This window comes from Artibeus jamaicensis, unplaced genomic scaffold (assembly GCF_021234435.1).
Source record: "Artibeus jamaicensis isolate MK-2021 breed Jamaican fruit bat unplaced genomic scaffold, CSHL_Jam_final contig_1015, whole genome shotgun sequence".
Classification (NCBI taxonomy): domain Eukaryota; kingdom Metazoa; phylum Chordata; class Mammalia; order Chiroptera; family Phyllostomidae; genus Artibeus; species Artibeus jamaicensis.
Window position 1 is genome coordinate 12,890,589 of NW_026521194.1, and position 16,812 is coordinate 12,907,400.

Consider the following 16,812-nt stretch of genomic DNA (forward strand, 5'->3'; position numbering starts at 1 on the left):
CAAAAGGTCACCCTTTCAATTCCTAGACAAGGCACATGCCTGGGTAGCGGGTTTAGACCCCAGTGGAAGTGCATGTGAGAGGCAATCACTCAGTGTTTTTCTCTCACAATGATGTTTCTCTATCCCTTTTTCTCCCTTTTTCCCCCTCTCTCTAAAATAAATCTATAAAGACAATTTTTTAAAGAATATGTTTATCTCTTTTTGTTTCTCTGAACTTTTTATTTGTAAGTATAGGATGTAGAATTGGGGTACACATGATTTTGAGGTGTTAATCGAGTTTTATGCTAGAAATAGCTCATCAGTTTTTCAAAGTAGGTAATTGGTTTCCTAAGAGCTTTTGGAGGGGTTCCAAAGATGAGGGAAAATGATAGGTGAATTTGCAGGTGATAGGGAAACATATGCAGTGTTCCTTTACGAAATGCCGTGGAAGACACAGGTTAGAGAGTGGAAAACAAATGGGTAGTGGTTGGGTGCCTTAAGGGTGTTAGCACTTTGGGTAAAATGGAAGTGGCTGCAAAAGATAAAAATGAAGGAAATGACATACTTTGCCTGTTGTATTCACACTTTATACGGTTTTACTTGGACTGGCAAACATATCCTGCCCAACAGTGGTGAGGCTGTATAAGCTTCCTCTGTGGGTTATGTGCAAGAAATTTATGATGGTGGTTTATGGATGAAGCCTAGTGGTGATAAACACTTTCACTTCAATCCTAAAACTAAGGAAAATCAAAGCAAAAAAACAACCAATAGCAAATGCAGTATTTGCAGTTTTTCAGTAGAGTTAACCTCATGATGATGAGCTAGTCCTTTCATATCATCCTGATTTTTCAGAAGTCAGTACCCATCATGCAGCTGTTGTCTTTCATAGATCTGGAAACAGAAAACTCTTAGGGAAGATTGTTTGGCTCTGAGGTTGACATATGAGTAAGAGAGAAGAATGAACTAGGTGTGTCAGGAAACGACAACAGATTCCACTCTGTTTGGTGCATCATTCATCTGTCCCATGCTAATGAGGCAGGTAATTGAGAATTTAATGGTCAAAATTAGGTAGCCACTCAACTTTATTTCACGGAATTGTAAAATTCCTTTTCTGGCCTTACATTTCAAAGAGAAGAACAAGTACAGCATTTGGATTAAAAACAAAAACAAGCCAATAAAATCAAAGCCCGGCTCTTCAACCAACTTGTTATGATTTTACTCAGGTCAGTTGAGTGCTTTAGTCACTGAAACTTAGTTTTAAGAAAACAAGCTGCGTTGGGTGATCAGTACTCAGTGCCTGTCACTCTGGACTGAGTAAATTAGGCTTAAATTTAGTGAACCTTTAAATACATTTGTCATAATAATTTTCCGTGTCACTGTAGTAAAAAGTTCAAACTTTTGATGAGTAAAATTTTTACAAACTGTATAATGGGATTTTTTTCTAATTGGAATAGTTCCACAAAATTTGTTCTATTTGCCTAGCCAAACTTAATAGATATTGAAATATAGAACATAAGCTAGTTTCCAAATGAAATGTAACGTTAGCTTCTATGCCGTGATTAATGCTACAACAGTCTTTTTAAAAAAAACACAAGTTTTTTTTGTGCTTTTGTCAATTCTAAATAATGTTTAGTCTTGAGTTTTAATCTTTTACATAAATAGTTGTTTATACTTACAAACATGTCAGGATAAATGTATTTCTTTCTATTCAGTTTTATATTGGGTCACGTGAAGAAGCATGAAGAACAAATACTACTGTATTCCCATTTTCAGTTGGAGGTGGATCTGTCTCATTGAAATTCTTTTTTCCCTACTTTTTGCTATTTTATTATACCTTTATTGGTCTGATCAATGCTCTGGACATTTGCAGCACAGTAATAAAAATTATTACTGTATTAAGTTTGAGAGGATGTTAAAATACATACATTGAAGGGGCTGGAGGAATATGGTTACAGAAATTGGGTTGAATACGTGTAAATTTCAGAACCCCAGAGATTAATAAGTGAAACAGAAATTCGCTTTTTCTCAGCCTCTAGGTTTTGTTTGTTTTAGATATAGTTCTTGTCATTCTGAATTTCCTTAATTTACCTTATTTGTAAGTTTTTACAGACCTCTGGTTCTTTAGAAGCTCATGTGGTTTTCACTTCCCTGATTTGAATTTTATATATTTAATATGAGCTTTGCATTTTGGAAAGATAAAAGTGTACATTGATTTTCTGCTGCTTTTATTGTGGTATAAAAAGGTACATTCTTCAAGGGTGTAACATGCTCTCTATCAGTTGCCCATCAAGCGTTGAATAATTTTGTGTCATAACTAAAAAGCACTCTTACGATTATAAGGAAACATTTGTATAATACTTCCCTAGAAGTGTTTTCTGCGTGACTTGTGTGAAGTTCTTCTATGGTAAATATGGAGTTAGTTTATTTCCATTTACTCATTGGAAAACTAAGATACATAATGTTTACCTTCATTTTTACTCATTGAAATCCATTACTAACCAGCAGTAAAATCTAGACATCTTACTTCTATTTCTGTGGTTGGTTTATTGTATATCATTTCCTAGTATTACATAACTACATTCATTTCCTTTATTAACCTTCATGATGTTACTCAAGGAATGGAAAAAATAGGTTACATTTCTCTCTTTCCTCCAATCATGAAGAGTATGGACTTATGACATATTATCATTTAAGGAGGTTTTAAGCTTTTTAAGGAAATTATGTAAATGCAACTCTTTAAACCTTTTGCCTTCTTATAATATTTGAAGAGACCACCTGTGGTAATAGGGAAAAAAAGCAAAGGAAAGGAATCTAAAACTAATCTTTTTTGACCGATTAATGACAGAAGTTTCTGAGTTACCCCTTCTTTCCTTTATTTTTCATCATTAGTTGATTTGATTAGAAAAAGAGGTTTTAATTTTATCTTTGTCATACCTAGCAGGAATTCATTGTTTCAAAATGGAACTGACAAATGAATTTCACTAAGACTAATAATATGGCAGCACAGTGAGAGCTTGCTACTATTATCAGCAGGTAGAAATTTTAAACAAGCTATTACTTTTTGACCAAATATTCCATTATTTGTCAGAGTGATCTTATATGCAATGGTGGCGAAGAGAATGGGTTGAAGAGCTTTCATTTTAGGTTTTCTTTAAAATTGTGTGTGTGTGTGTGTGTGTGTGTGTGTGTGTGTGTGTGTGTGTTTTATTTTAGTTTGGAAGAGTTCGCTCACTTTGTGGGGCTTAATACCTTCATGGTGAAAAAAAGGCAATTAGATAATTTTATCTATGATGGAGACAATGTAGGCATTAGTAAAAAAAATGCCAGCTGATACTTACATGTATATTTTCAACAGTAAGTACTGCTTTGTTTACTTTTTTACATACTAAAACAAAAATTCACATCACTAAAACAGTAATGAAACAAAGTTATGACTGATAAAGAGATTTATGGCAGAGCTACCAGTCCTTAGTTCCAGGAATTTTAGTGAATTGGCTCTGAGCCTTTCTTGTTCCAGATTCCTCCTCCCTCCACAGAGACTCTTGCAGGATTGCTGTCTCCCCATATATATATTCACCTACATGAGCAAGATATGAAAGCAAAGACTATATGATTTGAATGCCACCATAGCTTAGGTACTTAGCAGAGTATGTGATACAGAAAGGGTACCCCATGTGTATTTGCAGTATTAATAAGCACTCACACTTTTTACCTTTTAAAAGTAGGCAGAAAATTTCAGTTTTGGGACCCATTTATTTTATTCAGTTCCTTTTCTCTGCAAATTTTTGGCATTCTTATGTTTATTATGTTGCATTTCATTTTTTTGCATATTACTCAGTAAATTAGCTTATGTTTTGCTTAATGTAGCATATCTGTATTCTGTATTATTCTGAGGTCAGTTACTGATAAAATTTTTTGGTGCCTCATAAAATATGAATGTCATGAGATGGTGCCATCAAAGGAAGATGGACACTGAATTCCCCTGTTTGTGGGAGCTGGGTCCTTGCCTCCATTTGGTGGCCTTTGTATTCAATGATACACATTATGAGGGTCTTCGGCTGGTTCAGAAACACAGTATTACTCAGCATTACAATGAAGAAAAGACTTGGTTTGAAATTAAATGGCTCGTATTGAAGGACATTCCACAAAATGAGCCTTCACTAAATGTTAGTACTTCTCTGTCTTTTTACCTACTCCCTCCATTGCTAGACATTTTAAACCAGCCCATATAATGAATGAAACGCTATGGCCCCATTGGTGCTGGATTTAACCTTTAAGATCCTTAACAACCTTTTCTTTTCAGTGTTACTATCTTGAGAGACCTGGACACAATCATTGGCTCTCCTGTCTTTTTCTTCCTCTCAAACTCTGTATATTTTGTCATTGAGACCTGTGTTCCCCTGCCATTATATTCCTAAGAACTACTAACATTACTGGGATCCTCTCCATCTCAGAACAGACTATAAGCCAGGCTGGTCTTGTTACCCTCTGTATCACCACCACTCAGCACTGTCCAGTGTATAGACTTGTACACTACAAACCCGTATCGAATCAGCAAATAGACTTGCTTACTTATCTACCTGTATTTATGGGAAAGGACGGTGTGAAGGTGGCATCCTGAAAGCCACTGAAGTCCCTGATCTTGGAGTGCAGCCCAGTGTGATCCTGAGCGCACACTGTAGGACATAAGCAGTGACAAGAACGTTAATATCTGATTAAAGAAGCTAAGTTTCCTGTCTTTAAAATGTACTCATTGGAATCCTATACCCTGATTTGTTTTGCTTTGTATGGTTGAAGATACGCAGTTTAAACCTTACTTGATCTGTATACATCTCTTTTTTAAACAATGTATCTCTTTGCCAGAATTGGGGGTAGTTAGAATTGTCAGTCATATGCTCTCTATATTGTCTGAAAAACTGTATGAAGATTTTATTGTATTCTTATTAGCCTTATAAATCTGTAATTGCAGTGTCAGCTAGGACCTTACAACTTAATGAGTTTAAGGTACTGACAACTTTATGAGTTTAAGGTAGTTAAGATTTTGGAGAGGTATTTTATTTTTCCTTCAGAATGTAAAATTTGAACCACACATTTGAAAATAATTTTAATCCTGAAATGCACAAAAAGAATAGAAGTACTGGGCATATAATTTTTAAAATGTTATTGCCCAATTAAAGGAAGGCTTTCTGGCTGTTAGGTGTATTAATCACACAACAGGTTTAAACTACCTGCAAATAGCACTACGAGGAAGAAAATAAAATTAATCTAAATGAGAGTTTCAGATAAAAAGAAATATATGTATGTATATGGCTAACTGTTGCCAGGCACATATTGTTCAGTGTTTTCAAGTGGCAGCCTTTGTGGCCGGTTTTAGTTCCAGCTCGTCCCAGACGGCACCGCTGCCTGTGAAGGTGTTAGGCAGGGCACTGATGGAACCGGAGATTAAATGGAAGGCTCATGAAAATGTCTTATCACTCGGGCCTTCCTGGAGAAACCTCACTTGAATTTCCAAGTGGTCAGCTTGACATTTTTAAAAGGGAGAAGTTGTGTCATTATTTCTAGAGTAGCACAGTGGTTAGAGAAGAGAGATTTGAAGTTCATTGCAGTAATTGCTGACAGCTTCCACAGAATGAGGTGCCTTGAGGAAGCACGTGGTGTCTTGAAGAAAGGCAGCCTCTTAGGAATGTGGACGACCACAGTGAGCTTCAAAAAGATGAACGTGACAAAAATGTAGATTTGGGCATCTTGTGTCCTTAAAGTAATTAAATTAATTTTGAAAGTAGAAAAGAAGTACAACGACTTTTATCAGTTCATGTGTTCACTGTCCTCAAGCAAAGGAAGATTCTAGGCCTCCAAAACTTATAACTCATATAATTTCAGTAACTTAAAGCACACAACTGGGCAGCCAGTTGTCACAGCAGCAAGGTAGCTGGTATCCCTGGGCCTGGAACAGTCCATGTGAAGGGCTGAAGCCATTCCTACTATAGCAGCATCACGGCATCCTCCCTCCCTGGAAACCTGCAATTTGCCTCTTTGTCCAAGATGAGGAGGACACTGGCAAGCAGCCACAAACCATCCATAATGGCAGGGTTCACATGCTCTCAGGGACAAAGCAGAAAAAAGGAAAAATTCAGGAGTCTTCATAACATTGTTTGAGTTAAGGACCTTATGCTTTTGTGATGGTCGTTGTAGCACTTGTTTTGTTCATTTGTTTAAGTCTTGAGGATGTTGTGTTTGCTTTGCCTTGTTTCCCCCTCCTGGATACTGACCAATATTTACTGAACAAAGCACATGGGGACAGCATATTAATCATATGGTACTATCTTCTGCTTAATAAAGAATATTATATGCACATACCACCCAGGTTACTGTGTATGTACAGTGTATAAATGTACATTCATTAAACATGCTTTTATTTATAACCTTCAGAAATACATTGAGACGTAGATTTAGGAATGCTTAGTTAAGTAGCACATCCATCACCTCCCATGTAGTATTATTTCTTCTTCTCTTTCCTCTCCTCCTTCTCCTCCACTTCCTCTTCTTCATCTTCATCTTCATCTTCATCTTTTCTGGTGGGACCATTTAAGTTCTACACTCTCAGCAAAATTTAATTATTCAATACACCATTACCAACTGTAACCACCATATTATACATTAGATCCTCAGTCTTCATGCATTTTATGGCTGAAAGTTTTACCCTTCTACCCTCCTCTCTCTATGTTTCCCATCCTCCAGCCTTTGACAACATATTTTTCTACTCTCTGAAATCGTAAAACCCCTAGAATAAAACGTGGGGGTTGGGGTGGAGGAAGCTCCTTGACATCAGCCATGCCAATGATTTTTTTATTTAAAGAAATTGATATTGTGACACTGAGTAGCTAGTAATTATTACCTGTTACACAAAATATATTTTACATAAAATCTCAAGCATAGCAAGTTACATCTCAGAATGAGATATACTACAAACTAAAGGGACCTCAAGAATCTTGGCTTCAGGCAGGTGGGCTTTTCATTATTTTGCCTGCATAAATAAGTAAAATGATCTCCATTTCACAGATAAGGAAGCTAAGTCTCTTAGAAGTAACTTGCCCCTTTATAGGTGAAAAAATGCAATAATCAGCACAAAACATTAAGTTAATAGAAGGAGAAATAAAACTCAGTTTGTATACATTTAGTCTACTCATGTTACAACCAGCAAGCATCAAGTATTTTTTTAAAGTGTGTTTAAAATGACTAAGGAATTCTCTCACATCTGATAAATATAATCATTTACCTTTACAAGCTTTTTTTAAAAAGCTCTTTGTGTGCCCTTAAACTATATTGGACATGTTTGTTTAATATGCTTTCTATAATATGTAGAACTATGCCATCATTTAAGATTATATTGTCTACTTTAGTTATGAGCTTTAGAAAACATGCCTTCTCCTCACTTCATGCTTTCCCCAATCTTAAGTGCCATCTATCTTCCCTATTACATAAAGCACATCCAACCTGTAAGTGCTGTCTCAGATGCCATTGTCTTTGGGAAGCCTTCTGGATCATCCTGGTACTTCTCTGTAGTGAACGTGCACCCACACTGGTATTCTACACCTCACGATATGCTTCACATAGCAGATCTATAAGAAGTAAAAGAGCTCTAAGAGAGTTATATATTCCATTATACTCAATACTCAGAACAGCCCTGGGATGGAAGTATGATCATTATCTTGATATTCATAGATGAGAAAAATGAGACTAAGAGAGGTTTTTATAAGGTCATGTGACTTATAAATAAAAGAAGCTGGTCTAGAACATCAGGGCATGAATCCAGATCGCTTACTCTTAACCGTGAGCTGTACTCCCTGTTTTATGTGACTTCATGCTTTCTCAGTCTTAGGATTTTTATATAAAGGCTATTACCCTCACTCTACGTAGTGAGAGACAGGGAGATATTAAGTGACTTCTTAATATTCACACTCGTAAAGAATTTAAACACAGGTATTGTAATCCACCATTTCCATTATTTACCTAGTTGCTCTATAATTATTTTTTACCTTTTAACATGTATTTTATATGGCTATCTAAAGTGTCTTATTCATTCCATGTAGGAAAATAGGTATGAGCATTGAAAAAAACAGCTGTTACATTGTTGGCAATAAAAAGTATGCAACCGATCTTTAAAATTTGCTGAGTGGTTGTCCAGATTTATTTTCCTTAATCATCGCTACAGTTTTTTTCTTCTTTGTTACTACTTCATACATTTTACCGGTTTTACACTTTTAACTGACCAGTCCTGCAGCCTGGGGCCAGGTGTTGACTGTTTATTTTGCACAATTGGTGACATGTTCATGGAGAACAGCAGGGAAAGAAAGTCTGTATGTAGCCTTGGTTTTCAGAGAGCATGTTCCACATGTTGGCAACCAGCATTGACATTCTCGAACCCACCATGGTATGGAAGCTATTGAGTTCCCCTGCCACTTCAGCTCAGAGGCTCTGCAAAGCTGCCGAAATGCTTCTCAGGGCTTCAGTTCTTCTCTCGGTTGCTGCCACCCCGTAACAGAAACCCTGCTCCATTCTTATCTCTGTCTCTTTACCACGCCAGCAGCACTGCCTTCTGACCTGGTTTAAGCGTCCTTAGTGACCTCTGGCGATACAATGTGTGGGTCCCTTCGGGAATATGCCTGCTTAGCTGAATTGTATAGCAATGATTTTACTTTTCAGAAGGTTGGTTAAAATGTTTATACTCCCCTTAGTAAACAGATAATTTCACAGTGTAATTTGCATCACAAACCCCCCACAGTTATATTAAGGAGATGGTTGCTGAACGTCAGTTCAAGTAGATTGCTCTTATATGAAATAAAATCCGTACTCGGGAAAACCTGGCAGTATAAGCTGGTCTTCTTCCAAAGCAGACTCTCAGACAGATTTCTCTTTACTCGAAGCTGGCAAACTACTGCACCTGTATTAGACACGTGGGAAAGACATGTCAGATGACACACGCTGGCTCTAAGTTATTTTTCTTTAGCATGCTGACATTTTTTCTTTATCAGTAACTAGTAACTGCTTTGTTTTTGTTGACAAAGGGAGAGTAGCAGGGATTTGTCCGTCAGTTAGTTCTGGGTTCCATCTCAGATCTGGTTCCCAATAGGTGTGTGACATGGACATATAAGTGATGTCACTCATTCTGAGCGTTAGTGTTCTCATCTGTAAAATGAAGATAATATTTGCCTTACACAGTGGCTGTCATGATTATGTCAGGAAGAACATACAATTTGCCTGGTCTTTCTGTCATACAGTAGTCCTGTACTTAATGTTGTGTTGATGACATTTTGTGTTTGAAACCTAACTCTTTATTGCTGTATTCATTTATTACCTGTGGTTAATTTATTCATGATCTCTGTAACTTAAAAAAAGAGAAGGATAATAGAAAATCAGCCCTGGCCACGTGGCTCAGTTGGTTGGGGCATTGTCCCATACACCAGAAAGGTTGTGGGTTTGATCCCTGGTCGGGGCACACAGGGGAGGCAACCTGTTGGTCTTCCTCTTCCACGTTGATGTTTCTCTCCTTGATGTTTCTCTCTGTCTTTCCCTCTCTTCCTTCCTTTTTCTCTAAAATCAATGACTCTATGCCCAGGTGAGGGTTTAAAAAAAGCAGCAACAGCAGCTCAACAAACACAGATTGAGCACCTGGAGTATGTAAAGATGAGATGGCTTTAAAACTGTGAATAAAGACGCTCCCTTTCAAGGATCGTACACTCTAGGGAGGGAGGACCTTCTACTGTCGGGAGTCTAGAGTTAAGGCAAATACTCTGCTAACGTGTCTGTAATGTGTCTGTGCTCGGGAAACTCTTCATGAAACAAGGTAGCAGGTAAGTGAACCTTGAATAGGGGCTAATGGTGATAGAATGGAGGAAGGGTTCCAGTAAATAATACCAGGAGCCAGGGGAGAACATAAGTAGAGCCGTAAGGGATGAATTCCAGGAAGAATGGCTGGAAAGTGGCTGGGAAAGGCATGAATAACTGAGGGACTGATAGGACAGATGGCCGGGGGATTTGAGGGAGCTGTGCTGGGCATGACCTGAAATTCTACACCAAGACCTTTGTGTTTAATTTGTAGATAATGGGCGGTCACTTAAGATATTTTTAAAAAGTAATAGGAGCTTTTCTTTAGAAAGATTAATCTAACAACTTTTCAGGATGAGTTGGGGGAGTAGTGTGGCAAAAGACCAAAGGACCGGTGAGAAAGCTGTTGCAGTTGTTCCAGGTAAAAGGTCACGGGGAATCTTAATGGTCTGTGTTGCTTGTGAAGGTGCGGGAAAGGAATTGGACATGCAAGACATGGCAGATACTGAATCTTTAGGACTTGGCAAATAAAAGCATTCATTTAAAGGATGGAAAAGGGGATAGACTATTGTTTGTCTGTGGCACTTCTATTTAAACCAGGCTTATTTTCTCCACATTGTACATTTCTCAGGAAATAGTAGTCTGCCAAAAAAAATAGAAGCTTCATCCTTGGTCTACAGTGGTGCCACTGTGAAGGCCAGTAAACCTGTGCCATTTTGCTGATGAGCGTGGTATATAAGGTTTCATATTCTGTAGGAGACCATCAGAGAGTCAGGTGTCTTTCCCTCCTTTGTTTTACTTTTATTCAAGGTGGTAGAAAGGACAATTTTTTTTTGTATTTATTTTGTTGTGAAGATCTCTTTCAGTGCAAATGAAATGCTTTATGAGCTGATCATAGGTATGATTTATTTTTATAAAAGTAATTGATACAAGAACATCAAATGACCACAGTGGAAGTCCTAAAATGCCTTCCTCTATAAACTGTTGGTTTAGAGATTAAAGTTGATAATACTGACTTATTTCTCAAAGAGCTGTCTTTACCTACCACTGGTAAGTCATAGTGTGACAAAGGAACATGGAAAAAGTGGGGACAGGTTGCCTATCAGATACAGATTCTTCAGGAACGAGTTGTACTATATGGACCTATCCCTAGACCAAAGCAAATTTTCAAATTAAGAGGTAGTTGTTTTGAGTGGGTATATGCATCCCAGACTTAATAGAAAGGGTTCATTAAGTGGGTGAGTTTATGGGAACTTAAAGAATCTTTATTCTATCTAACCAGTGTGGACTTGAATTTCTGGTATCCTCGTCAACTAATGGACATGGTTGTATAGCATCTGAGAGATCTGTGCACCCAGAAGTGGTATTTGTCCTTCCTTTAACACTAATATTAGTTACTTGTTTAATTGGAGAGCCAGTATCATGTCATAGAAAGATGGCTGGGCGAAGAGGCAGATCTTGAGTTGATACCAGCCTCACATGTACTTACTTTGTGTCCTTGGGAAAGTCTCTTCACAGCCATGGCTCTATTCGTTCATCTGTGCTGCCCTACCTCCAATTCACTGTTGTTTGAGTGTCGCATGAGACAGAAGCTGTCTTTTTAAAATTACAAAAATTGTAATAAGTTCCTTTTTTGAGTATTATTATAAGCATTATTACTATTACTATTATCATTACTAGGGCCCTAAATCCTTAGTCTAAAGAGACCGTTTTGTCCAACCTAACATTTTTAGGAATACTAAGTGTTACTTTGCATATTTCAGATAATGCAGTTGACTAAGTTGAAATGAATTTCCCAAGGTCCGACAATGAGTTAAGTCGTAGAAGGACAGGTAAACACCCTGGTTTCCTTCCTTTGGGTGCAGGGTAACTTTCTACCACACTATTCTCAGAATAACAGTATTACAGAAATCAGCACCATCTTCATCTAGTTTTCCTACTGGGTTTTTAAAATACGTAAGCTAACCATATTGGAAAGAGAAGAGAGTGGAGACGGAAAGAATGAGGGAGGTCACGTGGTGCACTGGTGTAGGAAGCTGTCCGCATGGCCCTGCTGTGTTCGGCAGTCGCCAGTGTCTGGGCTCGTCCGCCGCCCACTTACAGACGGACACTTTGAGGGTGTTCTGGGCAGACCCTTTTCATGATCTGCCCATTTACTTATTCACAGTTAAATAAAGTTTTATATTGTGTGAAATTTTGTTGAGGAAATTTGAAAAAACTGAACATACCTGAGATTATATTTGTTGGGATGCTTTTACTTGAATTATTTAGACTGTCTGGAAATTCTCAGTAAATAATCGTGCTTTACAAAAGTGTTTTGAAGGCAGTTTGTTTTTCTAACACATTATTTAAACAGCTGCTGGGCTGTTAACATGGATCTAATCATATTTATTGTTTCTGTTTCAAACTTCTAAGAGAGAGAAAGATATATGTGCTCGGAAGGAACTTCAGTCGGTAGACATATCGATTCAGTTAGTGTATATAACACCATTCCAGTATCATGGCATAGACAGGGAGAAATTGGTGCTGTGAGTAATAATGATCCTTAGTGTCCCCTTATATTCTTATACAACAGAAGCCAAGCATATAAAAACCCATTTAAACATCATACCCGAATGACTTTCCCCCCAATTTTTAAGTAAAGAATGATATTTTAGCTAGCTTTTATTCAGCAATATGAAACAAATATTTCATTGATTTCCTAGTATTTGCTTCCTTTAAAAATAAAAAAATGAAAAATATATTTTGGAAACTAAACAGAAATAAAACCCTAATTTGATAGTAATTAATCTAGAAAGCATTTTTACATTTCATAAACTCAATCAATATTACATTCTTTCAAATAGTGCAAATAAATCATAATACCTTTGCATTATTTTTCTGGCTAGGAAATGAAATAATTTGTTTAAGGGTTAATAGAATCAGGTTATACTAAACATCAAGTTTTAAATTGTAAAATGTTTAATTTAGATATTAAAATATTTTTTAAATGATATTTTAGGATCAGGTTACTATTATGATCTTTTCAAAACTTAACATTTAAAAATGATAGGGTTATCTGTGAAAACCAAATGCTATGGATGAGGCTAGAATTTATCCGTTCAATTTTGTAACTCAGAATCGATGATCAATTGACTATATTTCATTACGCATATAAAAAATGACCTTTCCTCCAAAATCTTAAAAATAAAGAATTTCATTATTTGAAGGCATCATTTGCTAGACATTGCAAATCTTTGCCATCTTACACAGGTGAGAACTTGGTGAAGGTATGGAGTAAGAGGGGTAAATGCCCAGTTCCTAAGGAAAAGCCTCTTCACATTTAGGTACTGTTCAGGTCAACAAATCTATTACATAACCAAATCATCTACATTAGCGAAATATTTCCTGGACTCTTCTTATTCATGAACTGTGGTAATGACCTGTATCTGTGTATATAATATCCTACTAATGTGAATTTCTTATTTAAGATAATATTTTTCAGCTTTTTGTTTTAAACCTTCATAATAATAGCAGAGTATTAGGCAAATACCATGTACTTTAAAAATCATTGAGTCAACCAATATTTATTAAGCAAATTCAGTTTTGGCGCTTTTTTCTTATCAGTTGAGTGGATGATTTTACAAGTGTGAGGCCTATGAGTATATGAAACACCATTGTACATTTTGTTTTTGAATGGTGTATATTAGGGTTTTTAATTATTTTTTAAATTTTCAAAATGTAATAGTGGCAAAGAAAATGTTCATTAAGATATAGACTAAATTAGGATAATTTATTATTAACAGCTTCACAAAAAAACGTTTTCTCCATTTGTTTTTCTACATTCCCCTCTTTTTTTTGCAGTGATCTATATATGTTTGCCTGTGTAAATGATGCCTATGTTACATTAGCCTTATAAGTGCATAATAGTTCTTTAGAGTGAGAGACAATTACTAAAGTTTACCATTTCTTCTATTTCAGTTCTAGCAAATATGTACTATTTTGAATATTCATTTCAAATGGGGCCAGAAAGCCTATATATCCCTTTTAAACCTCAGAGTCATTTACATCCTGTAAATTAATCAATTTGAATAAAAACCTTATGGAATAGAGCACTATCGGTCCAGAGAAAATAACAGCCAAGCCCGTTTTTTATATTTACTCATTGAATGCTCACAACTCTAGGAAGAGAGGACCACTATCATCCCCATTTGTAACATGCAGAAGGTGACACTGCTTGTACTAAGTGCCATTGCTAGTATTCAAATCCAGGTGACAGGACCCTCAATCTTAATAGCTAAACTATTCTGTTCAAACTTTATTCTGTAGTCTGAATTCATCTCCACTTTGCAAATGAAAGATCTAAGATTCAGAGGTTAAAGAATTAGTCTAAGAGCATATGGCTAGTAAATGTCAAAGCCAGTACTAGAGCCACGTTCTCCTGGCTAATCCTGGGATCTCCTCATTATACACACTGCCTCCAGTTGGTAGGGGCGGTCCAAGGAGGGGACAGAGGAAGCGCCATTTGGGTACCCATCATTAGTACCAATAACAAATCACGGAATGTGTGGTTTCTCTAAGAAAACAATGGCAATGAAAAGAACTTCCTTTTTGTGAAAATGTTTCCTTTAGTCAAGCAATATCAAATAATTTATTTTGCTCAGTAACTTTGATATGATTTCTTAAGAAGTGATCAGGATTACTGGATAAATAGCTGGTATTCATTTAAAACTTGCTTCTGCTTTGTGAAAAGACTTTGTCAGCAATCCAGAACGAGAGCCGTGCTAACCAAATTCCAACTTTTCTGTGGGATGATCCAAAAACAGCAAACAGAAGGTGTTACATTTCTTAACAGTCACAAGTGCATGCATGCATGCCACGCCATTCTTGTCATTCATTGCTTTTTGGTGTGCACATTTTGAAGTTGAAGTCCTTTGATTTGCAGGCTAATATGTTCCATGGAGAACTTTCTACATATAGGGTAAAAAAGCAGGGTAGTTTAAGAGCATGTGAGATTCATGTACTCTACCCTACATTTACACAGATCTTAACTGAATATATGTTTTTAGTATGATTTTAGGATATTTGCCTTGGTGGTGTGCTTTCATTTGTCTAAGACATTTGCTGGATTAAAATCCCAAGTTGTTTCTTTTGCTTCTTTCAGAGACAGGTTTACACATGTACTCTGATGTAAAACACAAACTAAGAAGTGTGTGTGTATATATGTGTAAAATGATTGTTATATTAAGATTAAGAAATATCTAATCTTCTCTATTCCACAGTCCTATCTCAGTCTCAGTAGCCTTAACAACAAACTCAAAAGCCAACACCAGAATTATTGGGTTGGCCAAAAAGTCCATCATGTTTTTTCCATAAAGTAAAAAACACATTTTTCATTTTCACCAGTAACTTTATTGATTTGGATATTTTGAGTATGTCAGCTATCTCCCACTATTGGCTTCTAGCGGGTAGAGGCCAGGGGTGTTGCTAAACATCTCCCAATGCATAAGACAGCCCCACGGGAAAAAATTACTTGGCCAAAATGTCAATAGTATCACAAAACTTTGTAAACCACTTTTGACACATTTGATAAGTCACAGCACTTTTTTTATAAACAGAAATCGATTTTTGTGTTTCAATTGCATTTTTACCTTTCTTGAAATAATAGAACATAATACACCAATAATGTTGCATATCATCTTCCAGCTTCAGTATTTAAATTAAATGGCTGATTTTTTTAATGCACACTGGTTTTCAATTCACCCATTTCGATGTTTCTTTTAAAATGCACACTGATATGACAGCTGTCACAGTAAATGCAACAAAATTGTTTCTAATGAACTTCAAGACAACTAAGCTCTGGTAGAGGCATCATATGGAAAAAAAACAACCAACTTTTCAGCCAACCCAATATTTGGAGACTTGCTTTAAAGTATATAACTGATTTCACTCATTTATGGGATTTAAAACCGAACCAAACAAATGAACAAATAATAAAAACAAACCAATGAAAACTCATAGACACAGACGACAGTATGGTGGCTGTGAGAGGGAAGGGGGCTGAGGCGTGGATAGTGAGGGCCAAGGGGGTCACATATGTCGTGACGGAAGAAGATTTGACTTGGGTGGTGAGCACACAGTGCAATATACATGATGCATCACAGAATCGTACACTTGAAACCTAGACAGTCTTACTTATCAGTGTCACCCCAATGCATTTAATGTAAAAATAAGGAAAAAGAAAGAGAAATGTGTGTAGAAATAAAGGTGGTTCTGTTCACACAGAGCTTTCCTAATCCATCTTCACCTTCAGGCCAACGCTTTTCTAAAATCTCAGAGTACAGTGTGTGTTAACATTGCATTGGTGATGGACCGTGTTTTACTTCATACAGCATTTCCAACCATGTTCATAGAACGGCAGCAGGTGGAAGAGAGGTGTAGGTGACAACATAGCATGCATTAACACGTCTCCTTGCTTCTTTTTAAATTACAGCAAATTCAGTAAAGCTAGAAATGCAGAGTGATGAAGAGTGTGACAGGAAGCCCCTGAGCCGCGAAGATGATATCAGGGGACATGATGAGGGCAGCAGCCTAGAAGAACCCCTAATTGAAAGCAGCGAGGTGGCCGACAACAGGAAAGTCCAGGAGCTTCAAGGCGAGGGAGGAATCCGGCTTCCGAATGGTAAACTGAAATGTGACGTCTGTGGCATGGTTTGCATTGGGCCCAATGTGCTTATGGTACATAAAAGGAGTCACACTGGTAAGCAGCTGAAAGAATAACCTGATGACTGCCTGTGACATCTGATGTTGATATTACCTGACATCTATTCTCTTTCCTTTTTATTCAGGGGTGGCAATGGTGAAATTACCTTTTCAGAATTCTGCTAGTGTTGGATTGCTGAAAAGCAGAGCGTGGCCTGGGTCTTGACTCCCAGCCTTCAAATCTGAATAGCATATCAGGAAAGAAGTTTAGGATTCAGTTTCCACAGTTCTTAATATAGCAATAATAGGATAAGGGTTCAAAAAGGT

The 16,812-nt window shown here is 36.9% G+C and overlaps 1 protein-coding gene across 16 annotated transcripts in view; it reads left to right on the forward strand.

The window, feature by feature from the left end:
* IKZF2 (IKAROS family zinc finger 2) overlaps positions 1–16,812 on the forward strand; it is a 142,018-nt gene that overhangs the window by 69,943 nt on the left and 55,263 nt on the right. For 14 of the 16 annotated variants that reach the window (XM_037131616.2, XM_037131619.2, XM_037131607.2 and 11 more), the window contains one exon: positions 16,277–16,543. In XM_037131616.2, the coding sequence (XP_036987511.2) occupies positions 16,277–16,543 (267 nt within the window). The remainder of the gene's footprint in view (positions 1–16,276; positions 16,544–16,812) is intronic. The other 2 variants (XM_053672429.1, XM_053672472.1) reach the window with 1 other exon arrangement.